Source organism: Periophthalmus magnuspinnatus, chromosome 6 (assembly GCF_009829125.3).
Source record: "Periophthalmus magnuspinnatus isolate fPerMag1 chromosome 6, fPerMag1.2.pri, whole genome shotgun sequence".
In the NCBI taxonomy this organism is placed as follows: domain Eukaryota; kingdom Metazoa; phylum Chordata; class Actinopteri; order Gobiiformes; family Gobiidae; genus Periophthalmus; species Periophthalmus magnuspinnatus.
This window is the reverse complement of record NC_047131.1, coordinates 5,301,135-5,324,462: the sequence shown is the minus strand read 5'-3', so window position 1 is coordinate 5,324,462 and position 23,328 is coordinate 5,301,135. Positions and strand designations below refer to the sequence as shown.

Below are 23,328 nucleotides of genomic sequence, written 5' to 3'. Positions count from 1 at the left end.
TGATAATGACTCTCATCTTTATAAGAGAAAGACATGTTAGGATTGTAAACATTAATATAACATGATTTACTGTCGACATAGAGGTGGGAGATATATTCAAAAATAAGTCAGATCATAACTGTTGTTTTGGAAATATGCAAAATGAGAATATATATATCATTTATAACTAAAAGTATTAAAAATGGCCTTTATCCCCTGATTGGCTAATCCACCACCAATCAATGGGAGATTCACCTGTGACCAGACTCACATCTTTATAAAATATTAAATAGCTCAACCAAGACATTTAGAGGCACATTTTAGCACCGTCCTGATCTATTGTTAAAATATTGTCTGAATTGTTCTATTTTGTTATTGTTATCGAAATAATGCAAAGAAAGAAAAAAAAATCAAGATATTAATTTTTGTTAATATGTCCCACCTGTACATCTACATTTGGCTCTAGTGACTTACTACATCATATTCACAGGTGTCAGGGAACAACTGGAACCCAAACAGTAAAGTGGCCATCATGGTCCCCAGGCACCACACATCCACAGCCTCATCGAAAAGACATCCCAGAATGACCTCAGGAGCCCTAATGGAGGAAGAAAGACATGAACATAACATGGACTGATAGATAATTAGACATTAGGACGAGACACTGCAGGACAACTACCATTTGGAAACTTCTTCTGTAGTTCAATTATAAATAAGGCAAAATGGATAGAGCCAGGTTTAAAATTCTTGCTGCACTTTGTTGACAAAGATACAAAAAATATTTACAGGTTGGATTTTCTGACTGAAAAAGTATGTAAAAATTCTAATTTTGCCACATTTTGAAGTTAAAACATGAACGAATCAGGCTTAGAATTAAATATCAACAAATCCTGTTCAATCTGTCAACATTTTGTCAAGTACAAGACTGTAAAGTTAGGTGTATGTTGGCTCTACTTAAACAGTGATCTTTATGTCCCTAAGTGAGACAATGCATTTTGATAAAACTGACTTTGAAGTTCCAATGTTCCACATAAATCGATGGGAGTAATTAGATTCATGTGAATAATAAAACATTGGAGCTGCTTGTAGTGTCTCCCTTAAACAGGAGTCCCATAGCTCACCTGTAGCACACATGGTGGAAGATGAGGCCCTGTTCGGCCTTGGATGCGTAAAGGGCCATGCCAAAGTCGATGAGTTTGACCTGGATGGGCCTCTGGGCGCGATCACAGACCATGATGTTCTCCAGTTTAAGATCTGCGTGGATTATGGCGTAGGTCTTCAGCACGTCCAAAGCTGTGGCCACCTGTACAACGTCACAACACAAAACAATAGTTAGTTTGTGGGATTCCATCTAATTTATTTCTTTGTTTATAATTCTTCATAAATCTTATATAAATCTCTACAGGGACTGTTCAACTCCTGGTTTCACAAGTAGATTTTTCATGACTTTTCCCTATAGGCTTAACAAACGCCATTACAATGTACAAGAAGGTTCGTCAGTACAAACTTTGAACTGGCAGAGTATTACAGGAGAAAATCACTATGGAAACCAGTCAAGTCATTTAAAGGTCCTATACTATGCAAAAGTTACTCTTGTGAGCTTTAAGCCATGTCAGAATGCTGTTTATAACAGAGACAATAGTGTGATCTGGGCTCTTTAAAGCACATTGTGAGTGTTGCGTTCCTTCGCTCTGGTACCTGTTTCACGATGCTGCGGACGTCGGACAGGGGCAATCGTAGATGTTGGGTGTCATAAAAGTCCATCAGATTCATGTCCAACATTTCGAAGACCTGTCCTTTTCCCAAAGGTGTGTCAAACTCCTCATAAAACTTCACAATGTTTTTTTTGTCCATCCCTTCATCCATCATAAGATGCAGTATAGAGACCTGAACAGACAAGAATGAAAACAACATGTTTACATATTTAAGCACCAATACAAAATGTGTATCATTCCATTAAAGTGACAGATTTTTTTTTTTTTTACTTTAGGGAAGTTTATAATTTGGCTTCCTGGTTGGACATGGGCAGCAGATATGGCAAACATAGAGGTAATTACATAAGTGCTACCCAGCAAAAAGGGCCAAAACTATTTTCTCATCTATGTTCTAATGTTGTTTCCTAAATTCCTCCATGTAATAATTAGAAATACATAAAAACCTGTCATATGCACTTTAAATAGTGTCACAATTGGGGCTTACCTCCTTCTCCGTGTCCTGCTTGTAAAAAGGAAGTTTGACCGCTACAAACTCCTCAGTGTCTCTCTTTCGACACTTGACCACTTGACCAAAGCCGCCGCTGCTCACAGTTTGGATCGCCTCATAGTGTCGTGGGATTGACCTCCTAATATCATCCAGGCTCAGGACAGGCTCCATTCTGTGTGTCTGTGGAAGTGAAACACATCACACATGAGTTAAGTCCAGATAAAGGTTGTGTTATTTCATGTTAATGCATTGACAATTCAACAGAACATGTAATGAACATGTAGGCCTAACTACTACTACTACTACTTAACTGCATACTATACACTACTACTACTAGAAAAGTTTGAACAGTGAAAAGGACTGTATTTGAGTACTTAAGAGTGGTGACGTCTGACACTGAAATACTGTTTTACACATAACTAACATTTGTCCCTATAGGAAAATCTGTACTCTGCATTTGACCCGTGGTGGAAGGTAACAAAGTACAAGTAATAAAATACAGTACTTTTTCACAAAATTCATCCACCACTGCATTTGACCCGTGCTTCAACACCGCTGGGGCAACCTGTCAGGAGCCCAGGGTTTGAGCTCATCTTGATGATGATAGCAGTAGCTGACTCAGGTAAATGAGTTTTCCCCTCAAAAACACACCCACAGTGAGGTGAAAGTGTGTTTATGGAAATGTATTGTAGTGTTTGAAACTTATTAAGTAACTTTACATCACACCTGCCTCTGCCACAAACACTTAAACTACTGCAGAGGTCCTTTTCTTAGTCAAAATGCAGAGAAATGTAGCTAGTACCTCACCTGAGTCACTGTAAATGAAAAAAAAACTGTTTTAGAGCCTTGTTTGTTGAGTTCACTCTCTCACACGTAAAGTGCACCTCTCCTCTGCAGAGTTCAGAAACAAATGACCTTTCCTCAATACACTGTCCAAGTACTCCAGTGACATCATAAAGACACCATATCACCATAGAGACACGTCATATCGCCATAGAGACGTCACTCCGGAACTCCACATCACATTCTATCATCATCATCTATCTGTCCAAAACAGACATGTTATTTTTCAAAATCATGAGCAGATTTAAATTAAGACAAAATGTGACAGGAGCATAAATAAATAAATATAACTGTGTGAGTGTGTGCAGAATATCAAAGTCATGACAAATAAACCGAAATCATTTAGTTTAAACCTGATCAAATGTATTTCTATATTTCATAAAATATCTTTTATTTATTTTATAAAAGTCACTCTGTCCATGTCCCCTCAGAGGAACATCCACTGCAGTCAGTCAACTGTAAATGTCAGCTATGTTGATTTTTAAATTTTTATTTTCTGTCCATTAGTTTCAGTGGGGAATATAATAATAATAAAAATAATACTTATAGTTTTTAGCTGCAGTGTCCAGGCAAAGTGTAGGATGTCAGCAAAAAAAAAAGTGTTTCTATTTGAGAGAAAAACTGAAAAAGGCAAGACAAGTTTATCTGTATAGCACAATTCATACACAAGGTAATTCAAAGTGCTTTACAGAATAAGAAGGACATTAAAATCACACAAATCAAAACATAAATAATCACACACAACTGGCTCAAGGTCACTCTCTCAGAGTCAACCTCTGCCAGAATCACCTGCCTCTGCCCCTGTCTCTGCACCTGTTTATGCCCCTGTTTCTGCTCCTACCTGTCTCTGGATCTGTCTTGCCTCAGTGGTCAGAGCAGTGATCCCCGACTCAGAGGTTGAAGGATTGATTCACACTAAACCAAGTTCTTTCGTAGTGTCCCTAGGCAAGACACTTTGCCTAATATATGTGTGAGTGATAGGTGGTGGTTACTGTGGCTACAATAGTAGTTTACCAGCACTATATAGAGAATGAATGAATAATGACTAAAGTGTAACGCTTTGAGAGACTTGGAAAAGAAATATGTATACATGAAAACACATGTGTATTAGTCAAATCTGGTCTGTACAAAGAGGATGCAATCACCACTGAGATAGGACCTTATAAATACTATATATATATATATATATATAGAAGCAGCCGCAGGAGCAGTGTAGTCTGTATAGTACATACACAAGTGGACAAAATTGTTGGTACCCGTTGGTCAATGAAAGAAAAACTCAGAATGATCACAGAAATAACTTAAATGTGACAAAAGTAATAACAAATAAAAATCTACGAATATTAACCAATGAAAGTCAGACATTGCTTTTTAATCATGCTTCAAGAGAATTATTTAAATCAATTCACAGCAGAGGCATCACGGCAGGTGTACTCCGACTGTACCAGGCCTGGTTCTGGACTCACGCAAGTCCTGAAAGACTGCTACACTGACCTCTGCGGAGTGTGACTGCGAGTAAGGCATGTGTCTGGAGCAGTTTTCAGATCATTAGACTTAGTTATTGTGTGAAACCATGTTGTTTTGGTCAAATACGCATTGCAGTTGTTGTACAGACAATTTGCGAGTCACCCTTTCAAAGCAAGTACGTGTTTTATTCTGCTTTTATATTAAATGTTGATAAGATAAATATTTTTTTTTATTTTTAATGGATGATGCTTTGCAAATATTGTCAAAGTATCAGCTACTGCACTCCATGTGTCTTCTCCTTTCTTAAGTTGTCATTAGTTGTATAGTACGTCCTTAAAATGACTGTAGGTTTGTTGATGTGTAGACCTTGATTCCAGGTGCCACATCTGTAAGTCCTCAGTGAGACTCAAAGCTAATTGGAGGGCTCTCTCTTCCATGGACCATCTTGCAGCGTGGGCCAACATTTCAAATGCTTCCCAGTCAGCTTTTCCGTCATATCTCGGGGTTTTAATGGCACAGGGGAGTGAAGATAGTGTCCTCCTGTAGTTTAATCTTTGTTTTCTGAACACAAGGGCGACTGTAGGCCATAACTCACGCAAAACAAGAGCAAAACAGCAGCAGTCTCAACTCACCAGAGCCAGTCTCCAAAACAGACCAGTGACTGACCAATAAAACATCACATCAACTTGTCGGCATAGCAACCAAGAGTCACATACAAAGCAGCTACATTAACAACAACACATACATTTTTGAGAAAATTATTTTTATTAAAGGAGAGGAGAATCCGACCGATAGTCGAACCTCGGATTCAGGAGGAGCAGTGTGGTTTTCCTCCTGGTCGTGGAACACTGGACCAGCTCTATACTCTCCATCGGGTCCTCGAGGGTTCATGGGAGTTTTCCCAACCAGTCCACATGTGTTTTGTGGATCTGGAGAAGGCATTCGACCGTGTCCCTCGTGGTGTCCTTTGGGGGGTGCTCTGGGAGTATGGGGTCCGGGACTCTTTGCTAAGGGCTGTCCGGTCCCTGTATGACCGGAGCAGGAGCTGTGTTCGCATTGCCGGCAGTAAGTCAGACCTGTTCCCGGTGCATGTTGGACTCCGCCAGAGCTGCCCTTTGTCACCGGTTCTGTTCATTATATTTATGGACAGAATTTCTAGGCGCAGTCAGGGGCCGGAGGGGGCCTGGTTTGGGAACCACAGGATTTCATCTCTGCTGTTTGCAGATGATGTTGTCCTGATGGCTTCTTCGAGCCAGGACCTGCAGCAGGCACTGGGGCGGTTTGCAGCCGAGTGTGAAGCGGCTGGGATGAGAATCAGCTCCTCCAAATCTGAGGCCATGGTTCTCGACCGGAAAAAGGTGGTTTGCTCTCTCCGGGTGGGTGGTGAGTCTCTGCCCCAAGTGGAGGAGTTCAAGTATCTCGGGGTCTTGTTCACGGGTGAGGGAAGGATGGAGCGGGAGATTGACAGGCGGATCGGTGCAGCGTCTGCAGTGATGCGGTCGCTGTATCGGTCCGTTGTGGTAAAGAAGGAGCTGAGCCGGCTCGGGCATCTGCTCAGGATGCCTCCTGGACACCTCCCTAGGGAGGTGTTCTGGGCATGTCCCACCGGGAGGAGGCCCCGGGGAAGACCCAGGACACGCTGGAGGGACTATGTCTCTCGGCTGGCCTGGGAACGCCTTGGGGTCCCACCGGAGGAGCTGGAGGACGTGTCCGGGGTGAGGGAAGTCTGGGAGTCCCTGCTTAGACTGCTGCCCCCGTGACCCGGCCCCGGATAAGCGGAAGAAAATGGATGGATGGATGGATGGTAACTACTAATTGGAGAAATCTCTTAGCACAAGTGCCAATAATTGAGATTCGAATTAAGTCGTCACCAAGCCCAAATCATTCTATCGTGGTCATTTACAGTGTCCCCTGTCCTTAGACCCTCCTTCAGGGTGAGGAAAAACTCAGAGAGAAACCTCAGGGAGAGCCGCAGAAGGAGGGATCCACTCCCTGGACGGACAGGCGGCATCAGCTCCAGCCAAACAATAGACACAGTCCCACTTGTGTTTGGGACATGTCTCTTTTAACTGGGGATACTGATCAGGGTGCACTTTGCTTTGGGGTTGGTTTCTACAGTTTTTCCTTTGCTGTTGTTTTTATCTAACCCTCTATTTTATTCTTGTATTGACCACAAGGGGGATTCAACAAAGTGACCACCTACAGACTGTATCCTGCATTGTACCAGTGCAAACTACAGTCAGTTTTGATGGCCACCTTGTTCTTCAAACCCCCCTCTCATGTTTTGTTCACCGTTTTTGTTTCCAAATTTTAAAGCCAATTTAAAAAAAGAGAAAAAGGTTGAACAGAGGAGTGCACAGCTTACTCCTCTGTCCTACTGGAGAAGCAGTTGAGCCGTTTAAACCAGGCGAAGATCTTTTGTAAACGGCTCTTCTTCTCTGGCCAGGCAGGACGACCTAAAACAGAAACATATATGAGCAAACCCATCATGCTGTCAGAGGCTTTGTTTACATGCACAACTCATCATTATCTGAGTTATTGGATTAATGAAATGTAAACTGTGGGTACATTAAATGGCTAGTAAAATCAGAAAAGCCAATATTTAGAGATTTTCCGTTTTTGTTTATATGGCCAAGAGAAATGTGATTATCAAAAACTGATGATATGTGGTAGTTAATCAATATTTTTTTTAGAGTAATTTGAAAGTACAGGTAATTTTGAAATAACTCTTAATTTTTTTTTTTACATTTCCTCTTTCTGTAACATTTCTGTAATCTGATACCTCCATAAATCAGATAACGATCAGATGTGCATGTGAACATAGTCAGTGATGCTAAAGCTAAGAGAGTCTTACTTGATGTGGGTGGTCCTGTGCAGAGCGGAGACACTTTGTTTTTCCATCTCTTCCTTCGCTGGTTGCCCACCTCCTGAAGAGCAGCATTTTCCGATGACCCCTTCATGACTCTGGGTTCAGGTGTCATTTCACTCTCTTCTGAGGTTACACTCCCTGATTCGACGTCCTCCGAGTCAAAGAATGGTATGTCTACACTCCCACTTATAACACTGTGGACAACATAAATTATGTTAGACATGAACTTAATGTACAGAACAGGTTTTAACATGATCATAACTGGCTTGTCACTGTCCTAACACCAACATGAACTTTGCATTGAAGGTTAAGACACATTTCATCTGCCACAGAGGAAAATTTGACCCAGACTTAATGGTCGCTGTAGCAGCCTGTCAGGAGCAGTGGCCCTATCTCCAGATCTTGTACATGTTTTGTGGTGAAGCCGGATTGCACGGAGGCAACCCACCAAGACACAGCAAAAAACATGGAACTCTACTCAGAAAGCCCTACGTGTTGAACCTTCTTACTGTGAGGCTTGAGTGCTAACCACTCTGCCACTGTGCCACAAATGAATAAGAGACCAAAGCCTCACCTGTCACTCTGCTGCTCGTCCTCCTCCAGAGTATATGTGTTTTCAGGTCGAGCTGGTCTGACCATGATGACCTCGGGAGACGTCCTCCTCACCACACTTTCCCCACTATAGAAAAAACAGATTTAATCACATTATAATTCAGTAGTTTACTTGCAGATTGAACAAATTAGCTTAAAGACACATTTTAACAGCCCCATATATGAGTAAATAGACTTCTGTGGTTTACTTGGTTACTTGATTCTTCTCTTATTAAACTACCAAAGCCTGCTCACCAAAGTCTTCTGTAAAACACTCTGGATGACGTTGCTTTGTGCTGTACAAATAAACTTGCTTTGCCTGTGTTGTTAAGGTGTACTTATTTGAAGGTGTTTCAGTTGACTTTATGAACTTACCTTTGGCCACAGATAAATGGATGTTGGAGGATTTCGGCCGGAGTAATTCGTACGGCTGCATCAGGTTCCAGCATCTGACGGAGCAGGACTGTCGGTGCGTCTAACTCCTCCATGTCAGACAACTTATAGTGTGTCTAGAAACAAGTCATCAGTAGATTAGTATTGACATTTACAGGTTTCATTTGCAGGGTGCATTTTATTACATACCTTCACAATCTCATGAAGAGAACCAAACTCTGCTGTGACGTACTCCTCCCGCTCGAATCCAAACATTTCCTCATTAGTCTAAAAAGATTTTGAAAGTTAAGTGATGTCCAAATATATTGTTTTACATGTGATGATGTGATTCTATTTTTGGGTCTAACAAGAACAAATGTTAGTTACCATAAATTTCCAGGAACGTCCTTCTTCAATGAAGAAATCGTTTGTGAACATCCCGCGATCGAGGTAGACTCCGGATGGTGCGCCGAGGAGTTTGATAATGACTCTCATCTTTATAAGAGAAAGACATGTTAGGATTGTAAACATTAATATAACATGATTTACTGTCGACATAGAGGTGGGAGATATATTCAAAAATAAGTCAGATCATAACTGTTGTTTTGGAAATATGCAAAATGAGAATATATATATCATTTATAACTAAAAGTATTAAAAATGGCCTTTATCCCCTGATTGGCTAATCCACCACCAATCAATGGGAGATTCACCTGTGACCAGACTCACATCTTTATAAAATATTAAATAGCTCAACCAAGACATTTAGAGGCACATTTTAGCACCGTCCTGATCTATTGTTAAAATATTGTCTGAATTGTTCTATTTTGTTATTGTTATCGAAATAATGCAAAGAAAGAAAAAAAAAATCAAGATATTAATTTTTGTTAATATGTCCCACCTGTACATCTACATTTGGCTCTAGTGACTTACTACATCATATTCACAGGTGTCAGGGAACAACTGGAACCCAAACAGTAAAGTGGCCATCATGGTCCCCAGGCACCACACATCCACAGCCTCATCGAAAAGACATCCCAGAATGACCTCAGGAGCCCTAATGGAGGAAGAAAGACATGAACATAACATGGACTGATAGATAATTAGACATTAGGACGAGACACTGCAGGACAACTACCATTTGGAAACTTCTTCTGTAGTTCAATTATAAATAAGGCAAAATGGATAGAGCCAGGTTTAAAATTCTTGCTGCACTTTGTTGACAAAGATACAAAAAATATTTACAGGTTGGATTTTCTGACTGAAAAAGTATGTAAAAATTCTAATTTTGCCACATTTTGAAGTTAAAACATGAACGAATCAGGCTTAGAATTAAATATCAACAAATCCTGTTCAATCTGTCAACATTTTGTCAAGTACAAGACTGTAAAGTTAGGTGTATGTTGGCTCTACTTAAACAGTGATCTTTATGTCCCTAAGTGAGACAATGCATTTTGATAAAACTGACTTTGAAGTTCCAATGTTCCACATAAATCGATGGGAGTAATTAGATTCATGTGAATAATAAAACATTGGAGCTGCTTGTAGTGTCTCCCTTAAACAGGAGTCCCATAGCTCACCTGTAGCACACATGGTGGAAGATGAGGCCCTGTTCGGCCTTGGATGCGTAAAGGGCCATGCCAAAGTCGATGAGTTTGACCTGGATGGGCCTCTGGGCGCGATCACAGACCATGATGTTCTCCAGTTTAAGATCTGCGTGGATTATGGCGTAGGTCTTCAGCACGTCCAAAGCTGTGGCCACCTGTACAACGTCACAACACAAAACAATAGTTAGTTTGTGGGATTCCATCTAATTTATTTCTTTGTTTATAATTCTTCATAAATCTTATATAAATCTCTACAGGGACTGTTCAACTCCTGGTTTCACAAGTAGATTTTTCATGACTTTTCCCTATAGGCTTAACAAACGCCATTACAATGTACAAGAAGGTTCGTCAGTACAAACTTTGAACTGGCAGAGTATTACAGGAGAAAATCACTATGGAAACCAGTCAAGTCATTTAAAGGTCCTATACTATGCAAAAGTTACTCTTGTGAGCTTTAAGCCATGTCAGAATGCTGTTTATAACAGAGACAATAGTGTGATCTGGGCTCTTTAAAGCACATTGTGAGTGTTGCGTTCCTTCGCTCTGGTACCTGTTTCACGATGCTGCGGACGTCGGACAGGGGCAATCGTAGATGTTGGGTGTCATAAAAGTCCATCAGATTCATGTCCAACATTTCGAAGACCTGTCCTTTTCCCAAAGGTGTGTCAAACTCCTCATAAAACTTCACAATGTTTTTTTTGTCCATCCCTTCATCCATCATAAGATGCAGTATAGAGACCTGAACAGACAAGAATGAAAACAACATGTTTACATATTTAAGCACCAATACAAAATGTGTATCATTCCATTAAAGTGACAGATTTTTTTTTTTTTTACTTTAGGGAAGTTTATAATTTGGCTTCCTGGTTGGACATGGGCAGCAGATATGGCAAACATAGAGGTAATTACATAAATGCTACCCAGCAAAAAGGGCCAAAACTATTTTCTCATCTATGTTCTAATGTTGTTTCCTAAATTCCTCCATGTAATAATTAGAAATACATAAAAACCTGTCATATGCACTTTAAATAGTGTCACAATTGGGTCTTACCTCCTTCTCTGTGTCCTGCATGTAAAAAGGAAGTTTGACCGCTACAAACTCCTCAGTGTCTCTCTTTCGACACTTGACCACTTGACCAAAGCCGCCGCTGCTCACAGTTTGGATCGCCTCATAGTGTCGTGGGATTGACCTCCTAATATCATCCAGGCTCAGGACAGGCTCCATTCTGTGTGTCTGTGGAAGTGAAACACATCACACATGAGTTAAGTCCAGATAAAGGTTGTGTTATTTCATGTTAATGCATTGACAATTCAACAGAACATGTAATGAACATGTAGGCCTAACTACTACTACTACTACTACTACTTAACTGCATACTATACACTACTACTACTAGAAAAGTTTGAACAGTGAAAAGGACTGTATTTGAGTACTTAAGAGTGGTGACGTCTGACACTGAAATACTGTTTTACACATAACTAACATTTGTCCCTATAGGAAAATCTGTACTCTGCATTTGACCCGTGGTGGAAGGTAACAAAGTACAAGTAATAAAATACAGTACTTTTTCACAAAATTCATCCACCACTGCATTTGACCCGTGCTTCAACACCGCTGGGGCAACCTGTCAGGAGCCCAGGGTTTGAGCTCATCTTGATGATGATAGCAGTAGCTGACTCAGGTAAATGAGTTTTCCCCTCAAAAACACACCCACAGTGAGGTGAAAGTGTGTTTATGGAAATGTATTGTAGTGTTTGAAACTTATTAAGTAACTTTACATCACACCTGCCTCTGCCACAAACACTTAAACTACTGCAGAGGTCCTTTTCTTAGTCAAAATGCAGAGAAATGTAGCTAGTACCTCACCTGAGTCACTGTAAATGAAAAAAAAACTGTTTTAGAGCCTTGTTTGTTGAGTTCACTCTCTCACACGTAAAGTGCACCTCTCCTCTGCAGAGTTCAGAAACAAATGACCTTTCCTCAATACACTGTCCAAGTACTCCAGTGACATCATAAAGACACCATATCACCATAGAGACACGTCATATCGCCATAGAGACGTCACTCCGGAACTCCACATCACATTCTATCATCATCATCTATCTGTCCAAAACAGACATGTTATTTTTCAAAATCATGAGCAGATTTAAATTAAGACAAAATGTGACAGGAGCATAAATAAATAAATATAACTGTGTGAGTGTGTGCAGAATATCAAAGTCATGACAAATAAACCGAAATCATTTAGTTTAAACCTGATCAAATGTATTTCTATATTTCATAAAATATCTTTTATTTATTTTATAAAAGTCACTCTGTCCATGTCCCCTCAGAGGAACATCCACTGCAGTCAGTCAACTGTAAATGTCAGCTATGTTGATTTTTAAATTTTTATTTTCTGTCCATTAGTTTCAGTGGGGAATATAATAATAATAAAAATAATACTTATAGTTTTTAGCTGCAGTGTCCAGGCAAAGTGTAGGATGTCAGCAAAAAAAAAAGTGTTTCTATTTGAGAGAAAAACTGAAAAAGGCAAGACAAGTTTATCTGTATAGCACAATTCATACACAAGGTAATTCAAAGTGCTTTACAGAATAAGAAGGACATTAAAATCACACAAATCAAAACATAAATAATCACACACAACTGGCTCAAGGTCACTCTCTCAGAGTCAACCTCTGCCAGAATCACCTGCCTCTGCCCCTGTCTCTGCACCTGTTTATGCCCCTGTTTCTGCTCCTACCTGTCTCTGGATCTGTCTTGCCTCAGTGGTCAGAGCAGTGATCCCCGACTCAGAGGTTGAAGGATTGATTCACACTAAACCAAGTTCTTTCGTAGTGTCCCTAGGCAAGACACTTTGCCTAATATATGTGTGAGTGATAGGTGGTGGTTACTGTGGCTACAATAGTAGTTTACCAGCACTATATAGAGAATGAATGAATAATGACTAAAGTGTAACGCTTTGAGAGACTTGGAAAAGAAATATGTATACATGAAAACACATGTGTATTAGTCAAATCTGGTCTGTACAAAGAGGATGCAATCACCACTGAGATAGGACCTTATAAATACTATATATATATATATATATATAGAAGCAGCCGCAGGAGCAGTGTAGTCTGTATAGTACATACACAAGTGGACAAAATTGTTGGTACCCGTTGGTCAATGAAAGAAAAACTCAGAATGATCACAGAAATAACTTAAATGTGACAAAAGTAATAACAAATAAAAATCTACGAATATTAACCAATGAAAGTCAGACATTGCTTTTTAATCATGCTTCAAGAGAATTATTTAAATCAATTCACAGCAGAGGCATCACGGCAGGTGTACTCCGACTGTACCAGGCCTGGTTCTGGACTCACGCAAGTCCTGAAAGACTGCTACACTGACCTCTGCGGAGTGTGACTGCGAGTAAGGCATGTGTCTGGAGCAGTTTTCAGATCATTAGACTTAGTTATTGTGTGAAACCATGTTGTTTTGGTCAAATACGCATTGCAGTTGTTGTACAGACAATTTGCGAGTCACCCTTTCAAAGCAAGTACGTGTTTTATTCTGCTTTTATATTAAATGTTGATAAGATAAATATTTTTTTTTATTTTTAATGGATGATGCTTTGCAAATATTGTCAAAGTATCAGCTACTGCACTCCATGTGTCTTCTCCTTTCTTAAGTTGTCATTAGTTGTATAGTACGTCCTTAAAATGACTGTAGGTTTGTTGATGTGTAGACCTTGATTCCAGGTGCCACATCTGTAAGTCCTCAGTGAGACTCAAAGCTAATTGGAGGGCTCTCTCTTCCATGGACCATCTTGCAGCGTGGGCCAACATTTCAAATGCTTCCCAGTCAGCTTTTCCGTCATATCTCGGGGTTTTAATGGCACAGGGGAGTGAAGATAGTGTCCTCCTGTAGTTTAATCTTTGTTTTCTGAACACAAGGGCGACTGTAGGCCATAACTCACGCAAAACAAGAGCAAAACAGCAGCAGTCTCAACTCACCAGAGCCAGTCTCCAAAACAGACCAGTGACTGACCAATAAAACATCACATCAACTTGTCGGCATAGCAACCAAGAGTCACATACAAAGCAGCTACATTAACAACAACACATACATTTTTGAGAAAATTATTTTTATTAAAGGAGAGGAGAATCCGACCGATAGTCGAACCTCGGATTCAGGAGGAGCAGTGTGGTTTTCCTCCTGGTCGTGGAACACTGGACCAGCTCTATACTCTCCATCGGGTCCTCGAGGGTTCATGGGAGTTTTCCCAACCAGTCCACATGTGTTTTGTGGATCTGGAGAAGGCATTCGACCGTGTCCCTCGTGGTGTCCTTTGGGGGGTGCTCTGGGAGTATGGGGTCCGGGACTCTTTGCTAAGGGCTGTCCGGTCCCTGTATGACCGGAGCAGGAGCTGTGTTCGCATTGCCGGCAGTAAGTCAGACCTGTTCCCGGTGCATGTTGGACTCCGCCAGAGCTGCCCTTTGTCACCGGTTCTGTTCATTATATTTATGGACAGAATTTCTAGGCGCAGTCAGGGGCCGGAGGGGGCCTGGTTTGGGAACCACAGGATTTCATCTCTGCTGTTTGCAGATGATGTTGTCCTGATGGCTTCTTCGAGCCAGGACCTGCAGCAGGCACTGGGGCGGTTTGCAGCCGAGTGTGAAGCGGCTGGGATGAGAATCAGCTCCTCCAAATCTGAGGCCATGGTTCTCGACCGGAAAAAGGTGGTTTGCTCTCTCCGGGTGGGTGGTGAGTCTCTGCCCCAAGTGGAGGAGTTCAAGTATCTCGGGGTCTTGTTCACGGGTGAGGGAAGGATGGAGCGGGAGATTGACAGGCGGATCGGTGCAGCGTCTGCAGTGATGCGGTCGCTGTATCGGTCCGTTGTGGTAAAGAAGGAGCTGAGCCGGCTCGGGCATCTGCTCAGGATGCCTCCTGGACACCTCCCTAGGGAGGTGTTCTGGGCATGTCCCACCGGGAGGAGGCCCCGGGGAAGACCCAGGACACGCTGGAGGGACTATGTCTCTCGGCTGGCCTGGGAACGCCTTGGGGTCCCACCGGAGGAGCTGGAGGACGTGTCCGGGGTGAGGGAAGTCTGGGAGTCCCTGCTTAGACTGCTGCCCCCGTGACCCGGCCCCGGATAAGCGGAAGAAAATGGATGGATGGATGGATGGTAACTACTAATTGGAGAAATCTCTTAGCACAAGTGCCAATAATTGAGATTCGAATTAAGTCGTCACCAAGCCCAAATCATTCTATCGTGGTCATTTACAGTGTCCCCTGTCCTTAGACCCTCCTTCAGGGTGAGGAAAAACTCAGAGAGAAACCTCAGGGAGAGCCGCAGAAGGAGGGATCCACTCCCTGGACGGACAGGCGGCATCAGCTCCAGCCAAACAATAGACACAGTCCCACTTGTGTTTGGGACATGTCTCTTTTAACTGGGGATAATGATCAGGGTGCACTTTGCTTTGGGGTTGGTTTCTACAGTTTTTCCTTTGCTGTTGTTTTTATCTAACCCTCTATTTTATTCTTGTATTGACCACAAGGGGGATTCAACAAAGTGACCACCTACAGACTGTATCCTGCATTGTACCAGTGCAAACTACAGTCAGTTTTGATGGCCACCTTGTTCTTCAAACCCCCCTCTCATGTTTTTGTTCACCGTTTTGTTTCCAAATTTTAAAGCCAATTTAAAAAAAGAGAAAAAGGTTGAACAGAGGAGTGCACAGCTTACTCCTCTGTCCTACTGGAGAAGCAGTTGAGCCGTTTAAAACCAGGCGAAGATCTTTTGTAAACGGCTCTTCTTCTCTGGCCAGGCAGGACGACCTAAAACAGAAACATATATGAGCAAACCCATCATGCTGTCAGAGGCTTTGTTTACATGCACAACTCATCATTATCTGAGTTATTGGATTAATGAAATGTAAACTGTGGGTACATTAAATGGCTAGTAAAATCAGAAAAGCCAATATTTAGAGATTTTCCGTTTTGTTTATATGGCCAAGAGAAATGTGATTATCAAAAACTGATGATATGTGGTAGTTAATCAATATTTTTTTTAGAGTAATTTGAAAGTACAGGTAATTTTGAAATAACTCTTAATTTTTTTTTTTACATTTCCTCTTTCTGTAACATTTCTGTAATCTGATACCTCCATAAATCAGATAACGATCAGATGTGCATGTGAACATAGTCAGTGATGCTAAAGCTAAGAGAGTCTTACTTGATGTGGGTGGTCCTGTGCAGAGCGGAGACACTTTGTTTTTCCATCTCTTCCTTCGCTGGTTGCCCACCTCCTGAAGAGCAGCATTTTCCGATGACCCCTTCATGACTCTGGGTTCAGGTGTCATTTCACTCTCTTCTGAGGTTACACTCCCTGATTCGACGTCCTCCGAGTCAAAGAATGGTATGTCTACACTCCCACTTATAACACTGTGGACAACATAAATTATGTTAGACATGAACTTAATGTACAGAACAGGTTTTAACATGATCATAACTGGCTTGTCACTGTCCTAACACCAACATGAACTTTGCATTGAAGGTTAAGACACATTTCATCTGCCACAGAGGAAAATTTGACCCAGACTTAATGGTCGCTGTAGCAGCCTGTCAGGAGCAGTGGCCCTATCTCCAGATCTTGTACATGTTTTGTGGTGAAGCCGGATTGCACGGAGGCAACCCACCAAGACACAGCAAAAAACATGGAACTCTACTCAGAAAGCCCTACGTGTTGAACCTTCTTACTGTGAGGCTTGAGTGCTAACCACTCTGCCACTGTGCCACAAATGAATAAGAGACCAAAGCCTCACCTGTCACTCTGCTGCTCGTCCTCCTCCAGAGTATATGTGTTTTCAGGTCGAGCTGGTCTGACCATGATGACCTCGGGAGACGTCCTCCTCACCACACTTTCCCCACTATAGAAAAAACAGATTTAATCACATTATAATTCAGTAGTTTACTTGCAGATTGAACAAATTAGCTTAAAGACACATTTTAACAGCCCCATATATGAGTAAATAGACTTCTGTGGTTTACTTGGTTACTTGATTCTTCTCTTATTAAACTACCAAAGCCTGCTCACCAAAGTCTTCTGTAAAACACTCTGGATGACGTTGCTTTGTGCTGTACAAATAAACTTGCTTTGCCTGTGTTGTTAAGGTGTACTTATTTGAAGGTGTTTCAGTTGACTTTATGAACTTACCTTTGGCCACAGATAAATGGATGTTGGAGGATTTCGGCCGGAGTAATTCGTACGGCTGCATCAGGTTCCAGCATCTGACGGAGCAGGACTGTCGGTGCGTCTAACTCCTCCATGTCAGACAACTTATAGTGTGTCTAGAAACAAGTCATCAGTAGATTAGTATTGACATTTACAGGTTTCATTTGCAGGGTGCATTTTATTACATACCTTCACAATCTCATGAAGAGAACCAAACTCTGCTGTGACGTACTCCTCCCGCTCGAATCCAAACATTTCCTCATTAGTCTAAAAAGATTTTGAAAGTTAAGTGATGTCCAAATATATTGTTTTACATGTGATGATGTGATTCTATTTTTGGGTCTAACAAGAACAAATGTTAGTTACCATAAATTTCCAGGAACGTCCTTCTTCAATGAAGAAATCGTTTGTGAACATCCCGCGATCGAGGTAGACTCCGGATGGTGCGCCGAGGAGTTTGATAATGACTCTCATCTTTATAAGAGAAAGACATGTTAGGATTGTAAACATTAATATAACATGATTTACTGTCGACATAGAGGTGGGAGATATATTCAAAAATAAGTCAGATCATAACTGTTGTTTTGGAAATATGCAAAATGAGAATATATATATCATTTATAACTAAAAGTATTAAAAATGGCCTTTATCCCCTGATTGGCTAATCCACCACCAATCAATGGGAGATTCACCTGTGACCAGACTCACATCTTTATAAAATATTAAATAGCTCAACCAAGACATTTAGAGGCACATTTTAGCACCGTCCTGATCTATTGTTAAAATATTGTCTGAATTGTTCTATTTTGTTATTGTTATCGAAATAATGCAAAGAAAGAAAAAAAAATCAAGATATTAATTTTTGTTAATATGTCCCACCTGTACATCTACATTTGGCTCTAGTGACTTACTACATCATATTCACAGGTGTCAGGGAACAACTGGAACCCAAACAGTAAAGTGGCCATCATGGTCCCCAGGCACCACACATCCACAGCCTCATCGAAAAGACATCCCAGAATGACCTCAGGAGCCCTAATGGAGGAAGAAAGACATGAACATAACATGGACTGATAGATAATTAGACATTAGGACGAGACACTGCAGGACAACTACCATTTGGAAACTTCTTCTGTAGTTCAATTATAAATAAGGCAAAATGGATAGAGCCAGGTTTAAAATTCTTGCTGCACTTTGTTGACAAAGATACAAAAAATATTTACAGGTTGGATTTTCTGACTGAAAAAGTATGTAAAAATTCTAATTTTGCCACATTTTGAAGTTAAAACATGAACGAATCAGGCTTAGAATTAAATATCAACAAATCCTGTTCAATCTGTCAACATTTTGTCAAGTACAAGACTGTAAAGTTAGGTGTATGTTGGCTCTACTTAAACAGTGATCTTTATGTCCCTAAGTGAGACAATGCATTTTGATAAAACTGACTTTGAAGTTCCAATGTTCCACATAAATCGATGGGAGTAATTAGATTCATGTGAATAATAAAACATTGGAGCTGCTTGTAGTGTCTCCCTTAAACAGGAGTCCCATAGCTCACCTGTAGCACACATGGTGGAAGATGAGGCCCTGTTCGGCCTTGGATGCGTAAAGGGCCATGCCAAAGTCGATGAGTTTGACCTGGATGGGCCTCTGGGCGCGATCACAGACCATGATGTTCTCCAGTTTAAGATCTGCGTGGATTATGGCGTAGGTCTTCAGCACGTCCAAAGCTGTGGCCACCTGTACAACGTCACAACACAAAACAATAGTTAGTTTGTGGGATTCCATCTAATTTATTTCTTTGTTTATAATTCTTCATAAATCTTATATAAATCTCTACAGGGACTGTTCAACTCCTGGTTTCACAAGTAGATTTTTCATGACTTTTCCCTATAGGCTTAACAAACGCCATTACAATGTACAAGAAGGTTCGTCAGTACAAACTTTGAACTGGCAGAGTATTACAGGAGAAAATCACTATGGAAACCAGTCAAGTCATTTAAAGGTCCTATACTATGCAAAAGTTACTCTTGTGAGCTTTAAGCCATGTCAGAATGCTGTTTATAACAGAGACAATAGTGTGATCTGGGCTCTTTAAAGCACATTGTGAGTGTTGCGTTCCTTCGCTCTGGTACCTGTTTCACGATGCTGCGGACGTCGGACAGGGGCAATCGTAGATGTTGGGTGTCATAAAAGTCCATCAGATTCATGTCCAACATTTCGAAGACCTGTCCTTTTCCCAAAGGTGTGTCAAACTCCTCATAAAACTTCACAATGTTTTTTTTGTCCATCCCTTCATCCATCATAAGATGCAGTATAGAGACCTGAACAGACAAGAATGAAAACAACATGTTTACATATTTAAGCACCAATACAAAATGTGTATCATTCCATTAAAGTGACAGATTTTTTTTTTTTTTACTTTAGGGAAGTTTATAATTTGGCTTCCTGGTTGGACATGGGCAGCAGATATGGCAAACATAGAGGTAATTACATAAATGCTACCCAGCAAAAAGGGCCAAAACTATTTTCTCATCTATGTTCTAATGTTGTTTCCTAAATTCCTCCATGTAATAATTAGAAATACATAAAAACCTGTCATATGCACTTTAAATAGTGTCACAATTGGGTCTTACCTCCTTCTCTGTGTCCTGCATGTAAAAAGGAAGTTTGACCGCTACAAACTCCTCAGTGTCTCTCTTTCGACACTTGACCACTTGACCAAAGCCGCCGCTGCTCACAGTTTGGATCGCCTCATAGTGTCGTGGGATTGACCTCCTAATATCATCCAGGCTCAGGACAGGCTCCATTCTGTGTGTCTGTGGAAGTGAAACACATCACACATGAGTTAAGTCCAGATAAAGGTTGTGTTATTTCATGTTAATGCATTGACAATTCAACAGAACATGTAATGAACATGTAGGCCTAACTACTACTACTACTACTACTACTTAACTGCATACTATACACTACTACTACTAGAAAAGTTTGAACAGTGAAAAGGACTGTATTTGAGTACTTAAGAGTGGTGACGTCTGACACTGAAATACTGTTTTACACATAACTAACATTTGTCCCTATAGGAAAATCTGTACTCTGCATTTGACCCGTGGTGGAAGGTAACAAAGTACAAGTAATAAAATACAGTACTTTTTCACAAAATTCATCCACCACTGCATTTGACCCGTGCTTCAACACCGCTGGGGCAACCTGTCAGGAGCCCAGGGTTTGAGCTCATCTTGATGATGATAGCAGTAGCTGACTCAGGTAAATGAGTTTTCCCCTCAAAAACACACCCACAGTGAGGTGAAAGTGTGTTTATGGAAATGTATTGTAGTGTTTGAAACTTATTAAGTAACTTTACATCACACCTGCCTCTGCCACAAACACTTAAACTACTGCAGAGGTCCTTTTCTTAGTCAAAATGCAGAGAAATGTAGCTAGTACCTCACCTGAGTCACTGTAAATGAAAAAAAAAACTGTTTTAGAGCCTTGTTTGTTGAGTTCACTCTCTCACACGTAAAGTCCACCTCTCCTCTGCAGAGTTCAGAAACAAATGACCTTTCCTCAATACACTGTCCAAGTACTCCAGTGACATCATAAAGACACCATATCACCATAGAGACACGTCATATCGCCATAGAGACGTCACTCCGGAACTCCACATCACATTCTGTCATGTCCAAAACAGACATGTTATTTTTCAAAATCATGAGCAGATTTACTCAAATGCAAAAATTAAGACAAAATGTGACAGGAGCATAAATAAATAAATATAACTGTGTGAGTGTGTGCAGAATATCAAAGTCATGACAAATAAACCGAAATCATTTAGTTTAAACCTGATCAAATGTATTTCTATATTTCATAAAATATATTTTATTTATTTTATAAAAGTCACTCTGTCCATGTCCCCTCAGAGGAACATCCACTGCAGTCAGTCAACTGTAAATGTCAGCTATGTTGATTTTTAAATTTTTATTTTCTGTCCATTAGTTTCAGTGGGGAATATAATAATAATAAAAATAATACTTATAGTTTTTAGCTGCAGTGTCCAGGCAAAGTGTAGGATGTCAGCAAAAAAAAAAGTGTTTCTATTTGAGAGAAAAACTGAAAAAGGCAAGACAAGTTTATCTGTATAGCACAATTCATACACAAGGTAATTCAAAGTGCTTTACAGAATAAGAAGGACATTAAAATCACACAAATCAAAACATAAATAATCACACACAACTGGCTCAAGGTCACTCTCTCAGAGTCAACCTCTGCCAGAATCACCTGCCTCTGCCCCTGTCTCTGCACCTGTTTATGCCCCTGTTTCTGCTCCTACCTGTCTCTGGATCTGTCTTGCCTCAGTGGTCAGAGCAGTGATCCCCGACTCAGAGGTTGAAGGATTGATTCACACTAAACCAAGTTCTTTCGTAGTGTCCCTAGGCAAGACACTTTGCCTAATATATGTGTGAGTGATAGGTGGTGGTTACTGTGGCTACAATAGTAGTTTACCAGCACTATATAGAGAATGAATGAATAATGACTAAAGTGTAACGCTTTGAGAGACTTGGAAAAGAAATATGTATACATGAAAACACATGTGTATTAGTCAAATCTGGTCTGTACAAAGAGGATGCAATCACCACTGAGATAGGACCTTATAAATACTATATATATATATATATATATATATATATATATATATATATATATATATATATATATATATATATATATATATATATATATATATATATATATGTAGAAGCAGCCGCAGGAGCAGTGTAGTCTGTATAGTACATACACAAGTGGACAAAATTGTTGGTACCCGTTGGTCAATGAAAGAAAAACTCAGAATGATCACAGAAATAACTTAAATGTGACAAAAGTAATAACAAATAAAAATCTACGAATATTAACCAATGAAAGTCAGACATTGCTTTTTAATCATGCTTCAAGAGAATTATTTAAATCAATTCACAGCAGAGGCATCACGGCAGGTGTACTCCGACTGTACCAGGCCTGGTTCTGGACTCACGCAAGTCCTGAAAGACTGCTACACTGACCTCTGCGGAGTGTGACTGCGAGTAAGGCATGTGTCTGGAGCAGTTTTCAGATCATTAGACTTAGTTATTGTGTGAAACCATGTTGTTTTGGTCAAATACGCATTGCAGTTGTTGTACAGACAATTTGCGAGTCACCCTTTCAAAGCAAGTACGTGTTTTATTCTGCTTTTATATTAAATGTTGATAAGATAAATATTTTTTTTATTTTTAATGGATGATGCTTTGCAAATATTGTCAAAGTATCAGCTACTGCACTCCATGTGTCTTCTCCTTTCTTAAGTTGTCATTAGTTGTATAGTACGTCCTTAAAATGACTGTAGGTTTGTTGATGTGTAGACCTTGATTCCAGGTGCCACATCTGTAAGTCCTCAGTGAGACTCAAAGCTAATTGGAGGGCTCTCTCTTCCATGGACCATCTTGCAGCCTGGGCCAACATTTCAAATGCTTCCCAGTCAGCTTTTCCGTCATATCTCGGGGTTTTAATGGCACAGGGGAGTGAAGATAGTGTCCTCCTGTAGTTTAATCTTTGTTTTCTGAACACAAGGGCGACTGTAGGCCATAACTCACGCAAAACAAGAGCAAAACAGCAGCAGTCTCAACTCACCAGAGCCAGTCTCCAAAACAGACCAGTGACTGACCAATAAAACATCACATCAACTTGTCGGCATAGCAACCAAGAGTCACATACAAAGAAGCTACATTAACAACAACACATACATTTTTGAGAAAATTATTTTTATTAAAGGAGAGGAGAATCCGACCGATAGTCGAACCTCGGATTCAGGAGGAGCAGTGTGGTTTTCCTCCTGGTCGTGGAACACTGGACCAGCTCTATACTCTCCATCGGGTCCTCGAGGGTTCATGGGAGTTTGCCCAACCAGTCCACATGTGTTTTGTGGATCTGGAGAAGGCATTCGACCGTGTCCCTTGTGGTGTCCTTTGGGGGGTGCTCTGGGAGTATGGGGTCCGGGGCTCTTTGCTAAGGGCTGTCGGGTCCCTGTATGACCGGAGCAGGAGCTGTGTTCGCATTGCCGGCAGTAAGTCAGACCTGTTCCCGGTGCATGTTGGACTCCGCCAGGGCTGCCCTTTGTCACCGGTTCTGTTCATTATATTTATGG

At 40.8% G+C, this 23,328-nt stretch overlaps 1 protein-coding gene across 1 annotated transcript; it reads right to left on the bottom strand.

The window, feature by feature from the left end:
• Nucleotides 1-6,852: 6,852 nt before the first annotated feature.
• On the bottom strand, nucleotides 6,853-22,240 carry LOC117372471 (ribosomal protein S6 kinase 2 beta-like). The gene is made up of 20 exons (XM_033968286.1): nucleotides 22,211-22,240; nucleotides 19,790-19,972; nucleotides 19,289-19,477; nucleotides 18,712-18,893; nucleotides 18,065-18,188; nucleotides 17,520-17,627; nucleotides 17,343-17,420; nucleotides 17,136-17,269; nucleotides 16,744-16,848; nucleotides 16,225-16,363; nucleotides 10,982-11,164; nucleotides 10,481-10,669; nucleotides 9,904-10,085; nucleotides 9,257-9,380; nucleotides 8,711-8,818; nucleotides 8,534-8,611; nucleotides 8,327-8,460; nucleotides 7,935-8,039; nucleotides 7,346-7,554; nucleotides 6,853-6,947 (listed from the first exon to the last, which is right to left on the bottom strand). Exons 1-20 carry the CDS (start codon nucleotides 22,238-22,240, stop codon nucleotides 6,853-6,855), a joined length of 2,679 nt encoding a protein of 892 aa, XP_033824177.1.
• Nucleotides 22,241-23,328: the final 1,088 nt, after the last annotated feature.

Coding starts and splice junctions, on each gene's coding strand:
- LOC117372471 (XM_033968286.1), bottom strand. CDS start 22,240: ATGCCTTACTCGCAGTCACACTCCGCAGAG. Junction 17,421..17,519: donor GACGTTCCTGGAAATTTATG/GTAACTAACATT, acceptor AAATCTTTTTAG/ACTAATGAGGAAATGTTTGG. Junction 8,040..8,326: donor CCATTTATCTGTGGCCAAAG/GTAAGTTCATAA, acceptor TTTTTTCTATAG/TGGGGAAAGTGTGGTGAGGA.